The 14206-nt window shown below is 40.1% G+C and overlaps 1 protein-coding gene across 2 annotated transcripts in view; it reads left to right on the top strand.

Annotated features, from left to right (window-relative positions):
- The window catches only part of FGF14 (fibroblast growth factor 14), a 599635-nt gene that overhangs the window by 425737 nt on the left and 159692 nt on the right, over positions 1 to 14206 (top strand). The window contains exon 1 of one of the 2 annotated variants that reach the window (XM_058548442.1): positions 9195 to 9860. The exons of the other annotated variant lie outside the window; for it this stretch is intronic. Within the exon in view, the coding sequence (XP_058404425.1) occupies positions 9668 to 9860 (193 nt within the window). The 5' untranslated portion in view covers positions 9195 to 9667. Of the gene's footprint in view, positions 1 to 9194; positions 9861 to 14206 lie in introns of those variants that run through there. 2 annotated transcript variants of the gene reach the window in all.

Here is a 14206-nt window from a genome sequence, read left to right as displayed (position 1 = left end):
GATTATCCTGGATTATCGGGGTGAGCCCAATGTAATCACTAGGGCCTTTATAAGAGGGAGGCGGGAGGAACAGAATCAGTAGTAGTAGATGTGAGCACAGAAGCAAGAAGTCAGAAAGATACAAGGAAAGGACCATGAGCAATGGAATTAAGTTGGTCTCTAGAAGATAAAAAAGCAAGCACATTCTTTCCTCTGAGTGTCCAGAAAGAACCAGCTCTGTAGATATGTTGACTAAAACCAGTCAGTGAGACTGATTTGGGACTTCTTACATCCAGAACTGTGAGAGAATAAATTTATGTTGTTGTAAGCAACTAAATTTGTGGTAATTTGTTACAGAAGCAATAGGAAACTTATATTTAGGTTACTGAGAAGGACTTGGGGGAATAATTTAAGGATCTAATTTTTCAAATCTTATGTAAAAAGTAGGGGCTAGGCTCAGGAATATGCCATGAATTTAGAATAGTACATTTCTTAAGTGTGTTACACTTTGGAAATTACTTTCATGTGCAGTTTTTAGAAGAATATTATAAGATCAGAAGCAGATTAATAGCAACTCTTCCAGAACCCTCAGGCTTAAGCTATTTAGCTAGACTTCCTAAAATTCTGAGCACTAAGGCAAAAATTGGTCCTAGAGTTTAGAACATGTAGAATATGACTTAGAAGGAAGTGATCTCTGAGGTGTAAAGAGTTTTTGGAGACATGTAGAAATAGAGTAGTTTCTGATGGATGTCCAGGTCATACAGCTAAAGTGTACGATCCTTGATAGACCCACTTTTACCTCAATTGCGTCTTCTCAGCACTAAACTGTGCCAAAATATGATAGCAAATTTTCATGTAAAATGATATTTTTAAAACTAGAAAAAAGACACCAAAATGTTTTAGTGTTGGGATTAGAGGCAATTTTTATTTATCATTCATTTTTATACTCCAATTTTTTTCTGATGAGTATATATTACTTTTATAGTCAGAAAACATAATACTGGGTGTTGTGTGCTCATTCTTTTGTTGCTTACCTCTACTGTTGTGGTTCTTATTCTTGCTTTGGACTCTGATCTCTTTAAGAATTGGATGAAAACTGAAGCCAGGTGCCATAAAAATGCACGTGCACACCGTTTTTTTTTTTTCCCTTTACTATAAATTTCAGGAGGAATCCCAGATAATCCTAAATCCATCCATAAAACTGCTGGGAGTCCTTGAATCCCATAAAGAATCCCCATTTCAGATTTGGTGCTATGATAGGTAGTTGCATTTCAAATAGCTGAACTGCTGCGTGAAGATAGCTTGGTAGAAAAAGCATGAGCTCGCGATCTGATTCCTCCACTTCCACACAATGTCAATATAGGAATCATCCAGCATCTCTGGGGCTTAACTTTCTCTCCTATTAAATAGAGATCATGACACCCACCTCAATAATGCAAAAGCTCTTCACAGATCATTATACAAATATTGTTTAGGTGTTTTATAAATTGAGAGAAGCAGAGTCTCAGTTTATGTTGAAAGAATTATGACTAAAATCTATACTTTAATTTATTCTTAATTTCCACTTAACCATAATGGAGAAAAATTTCAAAAGTGAATTTAGAGAGATATTGCCTACACTCTTAAGGTGGTAACGGAAACACTTTTCTAAGAGTCTTGAATTGGGAGTTTGCAAGTCACTTTTCTTTGGAAATCACTAAGGCTTCACAATTTTCTTTACCAGAGTCAGGACTTGTGTGTGTTTTGGCACACACACACACTTGTGTGTGTGTGCATGTGTGTGCAGATGCATGTGTTTATATATGTGTTTAACTCACAAACACTAAATATGAAGAATATAATCAATCTAGAACAATTAATTGTTATGAAAGTGACCATTCTAGTAATCATTGAATAGAAATTGGTTACAATGCTAAATATAGATAAGGTTATATCATATGTGCCCATAGAATCTTTGCATTGAGATTATAAATGAATGTTCATTTCTCAAATATATTTGGAAAATGAGTAATATATTTTTCTATTGAGATATTCAATACTCTTTTGAAAAAACCAATTCACTGCTGTATCATTAAAATTGATGTTATTATCATCTCCCACTACTGATGTAGAGTAAGGAAAGATAAGTCAATATTCATAGCTCTGAAATGAATGCTATGCACATTTTGGGTTCATTTTAATATAGAAGGCTGAAAGCCACTGAAAATATTTTTCCAACATATTAGGCAGATTAAAAAAATACACTAGATTTGAAAAGCTAAGCCATCTGCTAGTATCAATCTGGTATTGCTTCTATAGGGAAGAATGTTCACAAGATTTTGGTACCAATAGTTTCCACTTTTTCTTTATTGAATCAAAATATTAAGCAGCAATAAAATTCTTTCCAGTTTTTTTAAATAGATGGAAATCTGTGGCCTACAAAAAATAAATATATCCAGAAAAATTAATCAACAAGACTGTTATAACATTAAAGCAATCACTTATTTCTTGAAAATCTAATTTAAAATACTTTAACATTCATTTAGATTGTCTTTTGAATCTAAAATAAATGTTGATAGTACTATCACAGAAATAGATAAAATACAATCTTGAGCTTGAACTGTAATGAGTATATAGGATTCAATCTTAATTAATAGCTGAAAATGTGTCCCAAGTGCATCTTAACATTACATTTTGATGTTCTTCCAAAAGAGTAAAAAAGGAAAAGGGACATCAGTATTGACTACATTCCCGGAATTTTCTCATACATCTTCAAATAGAACCCATTTATCTAGAACAAAAAATAGAAACATAAATGCCAATATATCCTTTTTAACCCTACTCAAGCCCACCCCAAATTAGTCTGTAATAATTTATTTGTGAAGAAATGTTAGGCCCTCATATTTTATCCTTAATTTATATGTTTAAAATGTTCAAAAGTGATTGACCCACAAAGGGAACTATGTGACAAAATGGAGTGTGTCACTCACTGTATGGAGATGATCAAATAAGTAAGCAGGAAATATTTGAGGAATATTTGTTTCCACCCTATGTAACTTCCAATTCTGAGCCACTGGGAGATAAAGGAATTAAAACAACAACAACAGCATCAAAATTAAAGATGTTTCAGAACACAGGAGCTCTGAAGCACTTAAAATCTTTTTTAACCAAAATATGTGTGATATCTAAGCGAAATACAAAGCACAACAGGGTTCATAAGTGTACAGCTCCCATTTATGGACTTATGTAGTCCCATCATGCCATATTTCATTGATTCTAAGATGCAAATACATTTTTTTGTATAAACATTTTTGAAATTGATATACATCTTATAATCTATGGCATGACACAGTTTAATACAGTGTCTTTTTCCTTTCTTTTTAATATCTAAAATAACGATGCATCTTAAAATCAATGGTTTCTTAGACCTGATGAATTTGCTTACATTGGAATAGTGGCTGTGGCAATGGAAGAAATAAAAGAAAACAGGCAGATTGTGAAAAATAAGAAGTGATAGCACTTAACATAGACATCAATGTCACAAAATATGTTCTTTAGACATCTTTGTTTATTTGAAGTTAAAATAAACACAAAAATCATGTCCTTGTTTTTTCAGTAAACCATACAAAAACTTATCTATTTGAAACTTAAGTAATCTATGCAACAAAATCACCCAGAGCATAACAAAAACTCAGAAGGCAAGGAAAAAATGCTCCTTTAATAATGAAATCAGTATCAATAAGGCTGTTTCTTGTTTATGTATTTTCCTCCCTTAGACCATTCATTTTTACATTTATAGACAAATACGTTCATCTAGTTTCCAATTTATGATGGGTTCGATGTAACAAATTTGAAAAGGGGCATATTGTCAATTGGCAACCCGAAAGCACAGGAGGAAACAGAGTGTGGGGTGATGAGTCAGAAAGATTAGTAGTATAGTCCTCTCCTATTCAAGTGGAATCAGTCTCACATCCTTAAGTAAGCCTGGAGGTATCACTGTTGGAATTCAGAACTCAAACTGCATGTCATGTTAGGTTGAGCCTAAGTCATCAAGCAAAGGCTGAAGTACTCCCTGTATATCCTGCTTATGGGGTTGAGATTGTGTGTAATCCAAACAGAATTTTATATGCCTTAGTACTTAAAGAGATCAAGCACCATGGGATAATTCATCCTTGACAGACTGAGCTAAGCAAGATTTTTTGTTCCTCTTATTTGGTATTAACTGTCTGTCTATGTATCCAACTTCTTAATTCTTTCAATATACAAATATTTATCGAGCACCTACTCTGCCCAGCACCATTTTAAGCACTGGATGTGTAGCAGTAGACAAATGACATAAAATATGTTACCTCATAGGCTTATATTTTAAAAGAGCAGGACAATTCAAATAAATAAGGAAAATATATAGAATTTTAAAAAGTTGTAAATGCTATGTAGAACCATAAAGCAGGGAAGGAAGAAAGAGTTTACTGTGTTTAGGCTTGTGATTTTAAAAAGATTTGTAAGAGAAGATCTCAAATGAGAAGATAGTATTTGAGCAAAGAATTGAAGGAGGTAAGACAGTCAGATAGAAGAGAAAGTATAAAAGTCCTGCCGTAGGAGCATGCCAGGCTATTTGAGGAACAGCAATTGGTGAATGAAGAGAAGTAGAGACTATGTCAGATAATAAATGAAGCAGTAGTGGGATACAAATCATATGGGACATTGTAGACACTGTGAGGACTTTGGTTTCTATTAAGGTGTAGGATTTTGAGCAGGGGCATGGTATAATCTGATTTATACCTTCAACACTTTGTCCAGTGTTGAGGGCATATCGAAGAAAAGCAAGCATGGAACCCAAGGGACCAATTAGGTTGCTTCTCTCCAGAAGACGATGGTGGTAGGTAGCAGTGGAGATACTGAGAAGTGATGATATTTTAGATATATTTTGAGGATAGAGTAAATAGATTTTGGTGAGGAATTACATATGGAGTATTAAAGAAAGAAATGAGATCAGTATGATGCCAAAGTTTTTAGCCTGAAGTATGAGAAGAATTGAGTTGTCATTCCAGAGATGGGAAAGACTGGAAAGAATAGATCTGAGAAGGAAGAACAAGAATATAATCTTGGTCATGTTAAGTATGAGATGTGTATTATATATCTTCATAAAGATGTCAATCTAGGATTTGGTCATTGAATAAATGAAGACTTGAGCGATGAGGTGTTCAGGGATTACCAGTAGCTACTATTTATTGAATTTCCACCATGTGACAAGCACTGCTTTAAGTGTTCTAATACATATTCTCATTTAATCCTCCTTATAATTTATTGTATTGTTATGACAGTTTTATAGAAGAGGAAACTGAGACCTAGAGAGATTTAAATGAATTGCTCAAGGATGTACAGTGAAGCCTGTGTTTGCCTTACTCCAATTGTAGTTTTAGCCACTGTTTTACATCACCAAGAAGAGTATGGACAAGAGGCAATAAAAACGTTCCATGCAGAGGGAACAACATATGCAAAGCACAGAAGCCAAAAAAGAGCATGGTGTCTTCAGGAGACCTGCAAGCACAGGGAAGTAGTTGAATAATTACCTTCTAATGAACAAATGTTTGTGTGAAAAATGAACCTGATGTTTGTGTGAGGCTTTACAGTTTTAGAACTGTTTTCTCGTAGGCACACAAATTGATCTCTGTGAGGGAGGAAAACGTTTTCATTATCAGTAGTCAATGAGTGAGGAAATGGGCTCACAGAGCTAAATTCACAAATTTACAAATTCGCATTCACAAACCGAAGTTTGAACTCAGACTTCTTTCACAAAAACTTAAAATAATTTTTTACACTCTTGATTATTTTAAACCTTGTCATGTATCCATTTATTTAGAAGGTGAGAAAATATACACGGGAATACATATATTTTGATATTGAAAAAAAAGTGGAAATTGGAAAAGAATTTCCAAGATAGAAATGAGTGATCTGGAAGAGAATGATAATAATAGCTGTCATTTTTTAAGCACTTAGGATGTGTCAGACACTGTAGTAGGATCTTTACATTCATTTACTAAATTTAACCTCTCAAGACTTGAAAAGGAGATTCTAGTATCATCTCACTTTTAGAGATGAGGAAATAGAGGCTGAGAGAGACTAAAGCATCTTGCTGGAAGTCACCATAGAGTCAGGAAGCAGCAGAGTCAAGAATTGAACCAAGATTCAAATCAGAGTCCAGACTCCTAACAGGCTGTCAGGAGCCACTCTACCTGGCGGTACTTATCCTTCGTTTTTATAAAGCCAAAGGTGAAATTAACAACTCCAAGGAGGTTCTCATGATCGAGAAATTATTTTCTGAATTACAGCAAAGTATGGATTTGTGTTCAACCGCCCTGAACGGGTTTTCACTCTGGTTTTGCACACTGTTTTATCACAGCTTCAGACAGCAGATGGCTCTCTTGCGTTTTCTTTCGCTTACCTCTGTCTGTAAACAACTAAATAGCGTTTGGGGGAGGTAAAAGGAAAATGCAGGGATGAAGCCAAAAGACCTGGATTATTCCAATGCTGCCCCCACCCCAAGCTCCCTTAAAACGAGAAACCACATATAATAGAAACGACCGCTTCAGGCTTGTGAAATTCACAGTCTGAATAGACGCCCGAGACTGAAGCGCCCGCTCTTCCAGGCGCTGCGCCAGGAGTCGGAACGCATCAGGAAAGAAAGAGTATTTCTCGGTTATCAAAAAGCTGAAAGGCTTTATGCTCCAAGGTGTGTTATTAATGTCAGTGGAAGCTGTGAGGATTAATTTCCTTTCCACCTTGGAAAAAACAAAAAGGTGGAAAGCTGCTTTTAAGGAAGGAGAATATCCGAGACTCACAGCCAGCGCTCCCCACCCTCAGGGGAACTTGCTTCCGCTCAGGGAGCGGCGGCCGGGGCGGGATCCCTGTCCATGGTGCTGAATCACAGCCTCGTCTGGACGGTGCTGAACAATGAGAGGAGGTGTCGGAAGGAGCCAAAAAACCGACCCCAAGTATCCAATCCAAGGAATTGGGGAAAAGTTTGCAGTATAAGAAAATGCCTGGAAACAAAATAATTAACGCAGCTATAATAATAAGAAGCTTAATCTCAGTTCAAATTAATACAGTAGAAATATTTCATAAGGATTAAAAAAAAAAACTTTCAGAGCAAACTAGGTTATGCTGATTGAGGGAGTCGTACTAGATTTAAGAGGTCACTATCATTAACATTTTGCCTCTTTGAAAAACTCCCTACAAAAAAGCTTTAGATAAATATGTTTGCTTTAATTGTAAAGTCATTTGGAAATTCCAATCTATATGTCTGAAATGTCCAAATGACCTCTCTTCAATAATGCAAGGTAGAAGTAGTACTCTTTATGTTCAATGGGACTTATTCCAGTGAATTTTTAAAAAGACACTTTAATAGACTTCTATTAGAGGTATCCATCTCTGCAGATGGCCTTCCCTTTTTAAGCAGGAGTGTGGCAACACAACATAAATACACACTTAGTAAGTGTAAGAACAAAGACATGTAAAACAGAAAATAAAGAGGTAGAGATAGAGCAAAATAGTTGACTCAACCCTTTTCCTCACTTTTACTGTCTCATGGGTGATTAGGGATTGCAAATTTCTGGCAAAATTACTCCTGCATATTCCTTTTAATAATAGTGGTTATTTTGTAGATATACATAGCAACGTGGGGAAAATAAGCTTACAGAGTTTGTTCTTTAATGTTAGATAGATATACAACATCCTAAAGCCAATATCTGCACTGGACCCAAATCTACACACTTCCTTTAGATTAAATTCTCTTCCCCAAAGAAGACTTGTTAGTAAACATGGAGTAAATACCATGAATAACAGCAATGGCTTACAAGGAGAGGTTGTGGATAAGTTCTGTAGAGCAGAAAGTGTCTAGCCTCCTTGCAATCTGCCCTTGGCTGAACTTCTCCCAGTTGTCTTGGTTGCAAGTCTTTGTAGTACTTTACTGCCTGTTCCTGAGACAAAGAGATAGTGTGTGTTGGTTCAGAAGTGCTCCCAGGGCTGCTTACATAGTGTGCCTCTCCTCTTTCCAGCTCTAAAGCAGTCACCAGAGAAGTGATTCTCTTGATTACCAAGTGAGTCTTCTTTCCTCCATCCTTCACACTGGATTGTGAGAAGTCTAGTGTTTGTAATTCTTTTTTTTTTTTTACCTTCCTGTAATGATAAGCAAAAGAGCGTAAAGGGAAGCGGAAAAAGTAAGCTGTTGTATCCGAATTTCAGACACAGTTCATGTGGCTTTGTTCCCTGACAGAGCTTCTCTACCCAGGGACGCTGAAGACAGCAGCTCAAATTGGAGTGTCCCTCAGTCTGGCTGCTTTTTGTTGTCACTGAAATACTGTGACACCCTCCCCCGCCCTTAATATTTCTGCGGTGACTTCTTCCGTATTCCGTTGGATGTTTATCCTCTCTGCTATTCTGTAGCACTACAGCCGCTGTCATCTCCTCCAAGTGCTGGAGACCAAATTTGGGAAGGGGGGTCTTTTTGTACCACCTTAACACATCTTCTCCCCTTTCCCCCTCTACCTCTTTTTCTCCGTGTTACTGTTTCAAAATGACAAGCCTACCCTTGCTGGAAGCAGAAGGGAGAGTCGAGCAAGTGTGGGTGGGCTAGGTGAGGCATGGAGGCGCCTCCCTCCCCAGGACACACTCTCCTCCCTTCCAGCCTCCCGCCTTCCCCGTCCTTCCCGGGGCGGGGGGGCTTTGGTGCTGAAGGCATTAGAGGGGAGGGTGGAAACCTCCTCGCTCTCCAACCGCAGCTGAGAGTTTCTGTGGACCAGGAGCCACGTTAAGATCTAGCAGCCCCAGCTAAGCCTCGGAAGCCTCGGAACCCTGCGAGTTTCGCCTAGGAAAAAGCGCACCGATATTCCTTCACTTCCACCCGCTCTGGCTCAGCTTCCTAGCTCCCACCCCCTGCAACCCATTTTAGCTTTCTTTTTTATTATTATTAATATTTTAAACAATCGTTATTATATATACTTTTTTTTTCTTTCTGGAGAGAGACATAGGAGGGGGACGGGAGGGGAGTGTAGTGGGGTGGGAACGAAGCGCTTTGATTAGAGATCTCCTGGGAGAAGATTGCTCTCTCCAGATGCTGATTTCCAAAGCACTTGACAATCACTGGCAGAACCCGAGAGCGGGCGGCGGCGGCGGCGACACCGGCCGTGGGGCAGCTTGAGCCCGGCGCTGAGACCTGCCCACCCAGCGCGCCCTGGACGGACGGACGTGCCCAGACCCGGCCGGGACTTGCCCTCCATCCCGTGCCCGGAAGAAGGCGGCCGGCTCTACCTCCCGCCAGGGAGGCGAGCAGGACAAGAAGACAGCGCGAGTGGCGGTGGCAGCCCCTGAGAGGGCTCTGGCGGCGCGCGGTGACCGGTGGCGCCCGCAGCCCCGGCCCCACTCCAGGCTCCGACGCGGCAGGGCGGTGGCGGACACGACCTCGGCCTCCCCGGGCTCGCCCCGCCGCGCCCCGGGCGCATCTGCGCGCCTGGCCCCGCGCTCCGCGGAGAGGGCAATGGGTCCTAGTGGGGACTGAGCGCCCCTACCTCTCTCCCCAACCCCTCCGGCTTCCCCCCCTTCAGCCTCCCCGAGGGGGAGCCGCGGTCTACGCCGCCTCTTCCCCCTCGCGTGCCCCCAGTTCCCCTTCCCTCTGTCCTCTCCCTCCTCCGGACCCATTCGCGGGGCCACCATGGCCGCGGCCATCGCTAGCGGCTTGATCCGCCAGAAGCGGCAGGCGCGGGAGCAGCATTGGGACCGGCCGTCTGCCAGCAGGAGGCGGAGCAGCCCCAGCAAGAACCGCGGGCTCTGCAACGGCAACCTGGTGGATATCTTCTCTAAAGTGCGCATCTTCGGCCTCAAGAAGCGCAGGTTGCGGCGCCAAGGTCTGTGTGGGTCACTGTTGGGAGGTGCGCCCTCGGATCTCTTCCATCTCCCTTGCCTGCATGGGGCCTTTCGGGCTCCCCCCTCCCTCCCTCCGTCTCTCAATACCACCCCCGCCCCCCTAAATCTCCCTTTCGGGCGCTCCGAGCGCCTTCCGCCCGCGGGAGCTGGGAACCTGCTCCCAGGCAACCTGTAGCCGCTGAAAACTCAACCCCGCCAGGAGCCGGCAAGTTGGCCCGCTCCTCGCCGGCTGCCTCTGGCTCTCCGAGTCTTATGCCGGCTGGGTTCCCGAGCAAATCCCTCTCTACTCCGAGAGTCTTGGCTTTCCCGGGGGATAGTCTGACTCCAGAATGCTGGGGAGAGATCTTCCTTCCCGCGACCCTCAGGGGCCTTGATTACTCCTAGTCTGACTGGAGATTTCAGGAATTTCTGTGTCTGGCCTCCCTTGGCCTCCCAGTCTCCTGGAAACCTCCTTGGCTTCCAGACTTTGGGGAAATGTGATGGTCCCCACTGCGCCCTCAGCAGGGGCTGGTGTAAGGGAAGTGAGTGGAGGGTGTGTGTGAGCCGAGGGTTAGTTGGAGGAGATTTCCCGGAAAGCTGCTTAGCGGGCAGCGCTGAGCACTGTGAAGCCCTTCACTCACATCCTGGGATGCGGGGAGGGGCGCAGAGTAGGGAAGACTGAGTGGAATTGTTGGTTTGGAGAAGTATACATCCCCAGTATGGGTCCGTTTAAATTCAGGGACTCTCGAATTACATTAGGCAAAACAGGCAGTTACTACATACAAACGACTAGAATAGTTGCCTTACTATACATGTTTTCTGAGAAACAACTAGTGCCCAGCATGACCTTCTTTTGCTGCCTCTAAAATGCCAGGGTCTGAGAAGACAACTCCCTCGGAGCCCGAGCCCAGCGGCTGTTGTTCCTCTCCGTTTGTCTCCACATCCAGTTGCTAAGGGCGGTTGTTTTGAGAGCATGTGGGGTATTCTGTGGGAGAAATGGGGATTGCTTGCTTTTCATAACTTAGTGGGCTTGGCAGGAAACATCGACGAGTATATTTACGTTAATAGGAGTATATGTTTGCCCAGCACATTATACTCTCCGTCCCCAGCTGTATTTGTTTTAAAGGCCCGGTTGTTCCAAAGACAAGAGAGAGAAGCATGTGCTATCCATGTGTATCTATGTGAACGTGTGTGGTTCCACACATTTACAGATTTATGACCCGAAGTTTTAATGCTTATTCAAAAAGGCTAAAGCTAAATACTTAAAAAGGGTAATTGGTCATTGTTACAATTAGAAATTGGAGATTACTTGCTCTTACAATCAAGTTTAAAAGGCAAACGTCGAGGAAAATCAGAGGGGAAGTTCTGAGGGAGATAAAATTATTTAAATATAAGAGGAGGAACCTCTTGGTGAAGGCTTTGGGGACAATGATATTTTCAGTGGTGTACAAGTTATTAAGAAAAGTGGATTTTAATTTTCCACTTTAGCCTAGAGCCTCATGCAGCAAACCTCTGTGATATAAGACCAGCTCGATGATCCGTGGAGTGCCACATTATCATGACTTTGTGTTTTCTTTTCCCCTTTTTTCTTCAGATTATCTCTTAGAACAGTTTTCACCAGCTAGAGCTCCAAATTTGCCATCCACTTGAAGTAAATAAACATTCTCTTCTAGATAAGATTATTTTAATATAAACAATGATTAAAACTTATGGTGTGTATTCTTTAAATATACAGCCAGTAGAATATTTTATAAATGTTTTGTGTCATATTGAGTGATGAAGGAGGATTTGCTTTACACTTCTGAATTTTAAGGTGGGGGTAGATATTTCTCCAGGTATAGAAAGATATCTGAGCTCTCTGATAGTCTATTTCACCATTTTCAACCCTGACTGCTCTCTTGGTATTCATGAGTTTGAAATGATACACATACCTCAATGATCTGTAAGAAAAATATATTTGAAGTCACTTTTGCTACCTTATTTTTGATGGGAGAATGGAAAAGAAGATAGGCTAGAAGGAAATTTCATCAGAACGTTTTCTTTTATCCTCCTTATATTTCTTATATATAAAAATATATTCTTTAGTAAAAAAATAGATATATCTCTTGAGTGTCAGAAAGAAACTTATTATTATTACTAATTTTAAGCAAAATAAATATTACAACTTTATATTATGTAAGTTATATGTTAATATATAATCATATGATTTTATATTATTATATATAACTGTACATTTATATAATTATTTAATTAAATACTCTTTTAGGAAATATTATTAAACACATTTACCTTTTCCACCAGAACTCACTCTTTGCATAGGACTTACCCCTAGGAAATTTTAAAATTCTGGTTTGTTAATTTAAAGATACAACTTTTAGGTGTGACAATTTTATATATCTTTATATTTGAACATCACTAATTTGACAAATAGTTATTGAACCTTTACATGCCAGGTCCTGTTGCAGGTATTATGTGTAGAACAACAGATGAAGTCTCTTCCATCATGGAGCTTGCAAATATGGGGTAGAGAGTCATTGCATATGGAAAAGAAAAAATTAATAAGAAACACGAAACTCAAAACTTTGTGCTATAAAGTACAAAGAGGACTGAGGTAGAGAACCGTGGGGGTGAGGTGGTGGAGAGAGGGACCTAATTAGATCCAGTAGTCAGCGTGGCCCACCCTGAGAGCTACAGGCTGAGGGCTGACATCAGAGAAGGATGCAAAGGTTTGAAGAGTCATGTGGGTGTGAAGACCCTGAGGTGGGAAAAATCTTAGCCTGTTGGGAGAAGAAAATGAGGTGTAGAAACTAAATACACTGTCGTTTTGTATCATAGTCCATTTTGACTGAAGTTCACATTTTTTTTTCTTTTTTGGTGAGGAAAATTCACCCCGAGCTATCATCCATTGCCAACCTTCCTCTTTTTTTGCTTGAGAAAGATTAGCCCTGAGTTAACATCTGTGCCAGTCTTCCTCTATTTTGTATGTGGGATGCCTCCACAGCATGGCCGATGAGCAGAAGGGGTCCCTGCCGGGGATCCGAACCCACGAACCCGGGCCACCAAAGCTGGAGCGCGCAGAACTTTAACAACTAGGACAAGGGGCCGGCCCCCTGAGTTTCACATTTTGACATGTAAATACAAATACATTTGACATGTTGGCAAACAGAATAATGAATAGCTCCCCATTTTGTGTGTTGGGGAAGGGTAATATACCTTTCTCAAATGTAGGGTTTTTTTCTTTTTAATACTTCTTTAAGCAGTAATTTATTTAATGTAAAGAGTATCACTTATATTTACTTCTGCCCTTTTGGTTGAAGCCCTACTCCCCACTCTGATCACCTCCCATCTCCAGAGAAGGGTGGTTTTGTACCAGATGAGTTGCTTTTGTAAAGGACATGAATTTTTGCAAGATGGCCTTTAGTGGTCGTGTGGGCACCATGACTCTATCCGACCTTTCCAGATTCACCTCCCCTACCCTTCCGCTACCTCCACAGGCTCCAGACACCGTTCAAAGTTCCCCAAATTCACTACACTTTCAAAGCTTTCAAATCCCTGGGCTTTTGCTTGTGGTTTGCTCTGTCTGGAATTGTCTGTCTTCTCTCTGCACCTGTTGAAATTATCCCCATTTCTTAAAGCCTGGAGAAAATGCCATCTTGTCTGAGAAGCCTTTCGTCATTGAAGATAAGTCAAAATAATCCTTCTATGGCATTTTATACGTCACCATTGTTGTTTATGCCAGATAATAATTAATCTGGCACGCATATTCAGTAGCTTGTGGTTAGGAGCAAAGTCTGTCTTTTCTGCACTTTCATAGGCTCTCAAATCTTGATAGAGTGTCTGGGTACTGTCATTGAGCTTGAATTGAAGTGGAATAAGGAAGGTCAACAGGTCCAAAGCTAAAAAAATGTGCTCTTGAACCACCACGCTGTAACTAGACCATTTTAGAAACATACTTTTCAAATTTTTATATCTTTTTACTTTTCCTAGATATATAATTATAATTTATCCTTTTTTTTAAGGGATTAGAGGGTGATTACATATTTGGGCATTATTCTAAAAAATTCAAGTGTATAACCAATTTCATTTTAAGGCTAATTAATATATGAAAATAGATATTTAGAATATCTGTTAATTTAGCTAAAGAAAGAGGAAGGCACAAGGAAACCAACAATTTGCAAATAGTTTTATTATTTGGAATCTTAATCAAAAATGAAAACTAAAATAGAAACTGTATGCAATGATGTATAATGAACATTTTATCCTAAAAATGTTAATTTTTATTAGGAGTTTTTAAACTAAACAAGAAACTTGATTGCTTGTAAGATAATAACCTTTCAAAATCTTTGGT

The sequence above is a fragment of the Diceros bicornis genome, chromosome 9, assembly GCF_020826845.1.
Source record: "Diceros bicornis minor isolate mBicDic1 chromosome 9, mDicBic1.mat.cur, whole genome shotgun sequence".
Lineage (NCBI taxonomy): Eukaryota > Metazoa > Chordata > Mammalia > Perissodactyla > Rhinocerotidae > Diceros > Diceros bicornis.
Note: the sequence above shows the minus strand (reverse complement) of the source record. Positions and strands in the feature narration are given on the sequence as shown.